Source organism: Anopheles bellator, chromosome 2, assembly GCF_943735745.2.
Source record: "Anopheles bellator chromosome 2, idAnoBellAS_SP24_06.2, whole genome shotgun sequence".
Classification (NCBI taxonomy): Eukaryota; Metazoa; Arthropoda; class Insecta; order Diptera; family Culicidae; genus Anopheles; species Anopheles bellator.
This window is the reverse complement of record NC_071286.1, coordinates 44975909-44979462: the sequence shown is the minus strand read 5'-3', so window position 1 is coordinate 44979462 and position 3554 is coordinate 44975909. Positions and strand designations below refer to the sequence as shown.

General features: G+C 41.2%; 1 protein-coding gene across 1 annotated transcript in view; it reads right to left on the bottom strand.

The window, feature by feature from the left end:
- LOC131207591 (uncharacterized) overlaps positions 1-3315 on the bottom strand; it is a 4289-nt gene extending 974 nt beyond the window's left edge. Inside the window, exons 1-3 of the mRNA XM_058200211.1 lie at positions 3090-3315; positions 2840-3019; positions 2195-2425 (exon numbers count right to left, since the gene is read on the bottom strand). Of these exons, the coding sequence (XP_058056194.1) occupies positions 2195-2425; positions 2840-3019; positions 3090-3315 (637 nt within the window). The remainder of the gene's footprint in view (positions 1-2194; positions 2426-2839; positions 3020-3089) is intronic.
- Positions 3316-3554: the final 239 nt, after the last annotated feature.

Here is a 3554-nt window from a genome sequence, read left to right as displayed (position 1 = left end):
TCTCGAATCGCGAGGCGAACGCTGGCCACTCCGACGGATCGCCTCCGAACTTCGTCAGGTCGATCCTTGGCAGGTGCTCCTGCCTGGGAGTGGCTGCGGCTATCGTGGTGTCCATGGTGGAGATAGACGCCCCTTCCGCCTTTCGCAGGCGGCCCAGCACCACCCGTGCGGTGGCGTAAGCGTTACTAAACGGGCCTCGCCGCTGCGAGGTGCCCGATTTTGCCTCTATCCGTGATAGCACGGCGCACCCGTCGCGGTAGAGGCCTTTCAACATCTCTAGCCTTATTGGCGCCATTTCCGATGTTTTTCAGATGTTTTTGCACGAAAGCACGTTTATTGTGCACGGAGCACGCGTTAGTTACAGTTATATTCGGTACGGGATTTACGACGATCTTACTCGGTCAACGTTCGCGAGCAAAAGGAGCCCGATCGGCATCGGTCCCGATTGCACGAGCCCGACAGTGCCCAGTGGACAAAATTGAGTGCCTGGATCGAAATTTCACGTTCCAGTTTGGCGAACCATTCGCCAAACTGTTCCAGTTCCAGTTTCGCCGGTCCTATACAATTTTTGGGCCAGTTGTTCTGGTTCGCGAATGGTTCGCGAAACTCTCCTGTGACCCCCTTCTTTCTTCGTATTCCATTCTTCTTCTCCCATTTTCTTTCTTCCATATTCTCTCTAGCCAAAATAAAACAGTTCGTTCGGTTTCGAAGCGTATATTTTTTTCTCTCTTTTTCTTGGGTTCGCCTTTTCACTCTTCCCTACCTATTCGTGCATTCCTAGCGCGGTGATGCGTTGGTGGGTGTAAAGTGCGTTTTTCGAGGGTGGCATCAAACACATTGTTTTTGTTTTGGTCGCGTACATGGGTTCGAGCCGGGGTTATTTTCGATGCGTAGATCATTTGGTCCGTATTCTTCGATGGAAAATAAAGGACAGGATCAAAGTAAAAGTGTTACATTGTTGCATTGTAATCCTGTCATTTTGACTTACCTTCTCCACAAATGTGACGAAACGACTGAATCGAGCAAAGTGAAGAGTGTTCAACAGTTTTTAACGTTACATAAGCTAAAGTAAGTAGAATTGCTGTCGTTTGTAAGCTGGTCCAATAAACTTACCTCTATTATGTCTATCAGGATCAAACATGATGGAACACAATACTACGGTTACAGAATTGGATGAATATGAAAACAATGCTAGTGATGAAAACTTCATCACACAGTTGAGTTATAAAATCGGGCAATACAAACCGGTCACACCGGAAAACGGCCGTGATGTGTGTTTCCAAATAGTCGACCATTTTTTTACGAGGGAATTGCTTACACAATTTTCATGGACCGGCCGCACTAACCGTGAAAATGATAAGAAAAAGGCATTTAGAAAATATAAAAATACGGTACAGCTATTCTACTGTTGCGTTTGGCAGTGCGACCCTTCTTTTGCAATTAAGAAGACAGAAGATTTTTTTAGAACAGTCTTGATGAGAGCTGTAAAACGGAACAAATAATTAGTTTTTATTTCAATGTAGTATTAGGTTAGGTACGATAGGTTAAGGTTAGAAATGTTTGTGAAACTTTATGAAAGACGGGCTTTGATTTATGTTATGTAGTGTAAGATAACACTACAAGGAATGTTACATACGAATTCTTACGTGCAATCCTACAATCCCGTTGACAACAGCAAGCCATTTTTACCTTACCGTTTGCCAACCAACTGATGTTACTTCTAAAAAAGAATTAAAAAGAATAAAATGTTAAATCTCTATGTATAAAAAAATATTATGAGTTGTTAACTATTCGCGCCAGCCTAAAGTAGAAACCAGAGGGAAGAACACAAATCCATCATCTAACGGAATCGCTACTAATTTACAAAAAAAATCATCCCTGGCATAAGTTGTAAGGCTACTAAACTCATGCAAACTATCAACTTTAATTACATTCAAATCTACAGTCAAGTCCTCTAAGTCCTCATAAAAAGGTTCTGTGTTATGCAGTTCCCAACCATGAACTATATTGTCATCAGTTGCAAAATGCATAGCAACAACCTTTTTCTGTGAACTTAGAAACCATTTGTCGGCCGCGACCTCCTGTTTTAGTGTAAAATTACTTGCTAATTTTATTACATGATACTGTGATCTATGTTGACGATTAGGTTTCTTTAACACCGGATACACTACGGTTGGGGGAATTGCTTTCTTACATAGGGCGCGTTCTTGAACTCTATTTGCTATCTGTTCTAAGGGACGTCTACAAGATTTGATTTTACGTTTCAACTGTCCTAAGCAATTTTCAAACGAATATGTGGATATTGTGGGTAAGGGTCCAAATCGATCTACTTCATCCACTACATGTGTTAATAAGTGAATGTTGCTTGTAATTGTGTTAGTTTCTTTATAGTAACCTTCTACAAACTTCCTTAAATAATTTCTAGCTAAAGGTAAATGGTTTTTATACATGTTAGTGGAACAAATTTTTACCGCTACATGCAAGTATTTTAATAACCGCAAATCGTTATCAGATATACAATTTTTAAGCACAACAACACCCGCGTAATTCAAAAACGAGCCGAATTCGGTCCCTTTCCAATGAGCCATTGAAGAAAGGGGCCGAATTTGCCTGTTACATTCACAGGGTAAAACTACTTTTCCTAATCTACTATCTAAATTAACTAATTGGGCGTCCTGCCACTTATTTCTACCCCTTTTACCTTTCAAAAAATCTGTTAAAAAGTGATTCATCACACCATGATGAAACAGGTGCAACAAATCACTTGTTATAAAACTATGAATCATATCCATTTTTAAGCGGGTTAACGGTGATTCAACCGTATGCGCTTCTTCATAACCTGCCACCAAGACTGGCCCTTCTTGGTGATGTCCTACATACTCCTTTAGGGTTCTAAAGGCGGCATCTGTCCTTGGTGCCGCTTCTTCGACCTGGTACGTGATAACGCCGGTTACTGGATTTTTTCCTCTCTCTGCAAGGCATTTAATGCATCCACAGGTAGCATTAAACGACACAACTCCTAAAAAGAATACAAAATAGGCATTGTTATTGCCGAGCCATACTCTTATTATTTTACATTTCACGCTTACCTTTACAAAAGGATCGAGCTGGCGAATCGAAAATAAACGCACGATGTTCGACGGTCAGCTTATGTCCATTGATGGTGCATCCAGTTTCCATCAATCTCGCGTACTCGTCCATAAATCGGTCCAGATAAGACTGCACGCGTCGTGGCGTCTCCAATCCATAAAAAACGCCTACTAAGAAGACTTCCAGGTTTGGCTCTTCGAAGACGTTTCCAAGGATGGGCCACATCTGATTTTTTCCATTGTTTATTATTTATTATTTATTACAAATGGAAAGCATACCGAAGGCAGTTTTCTAAAATGTAATAAAAGCATAAGTCTATTGAATAGTTAACTACGCTCAAGTAATAATTACCTAAACCATAATGCCAATAGCTGCCGCCTTCGATCTCGAACAATGTTCCCGGATGCGTTGGCGTCCACGTTATATTCAGGCGGTAGTGTGCGCGGATGTATGAACATTTTTTC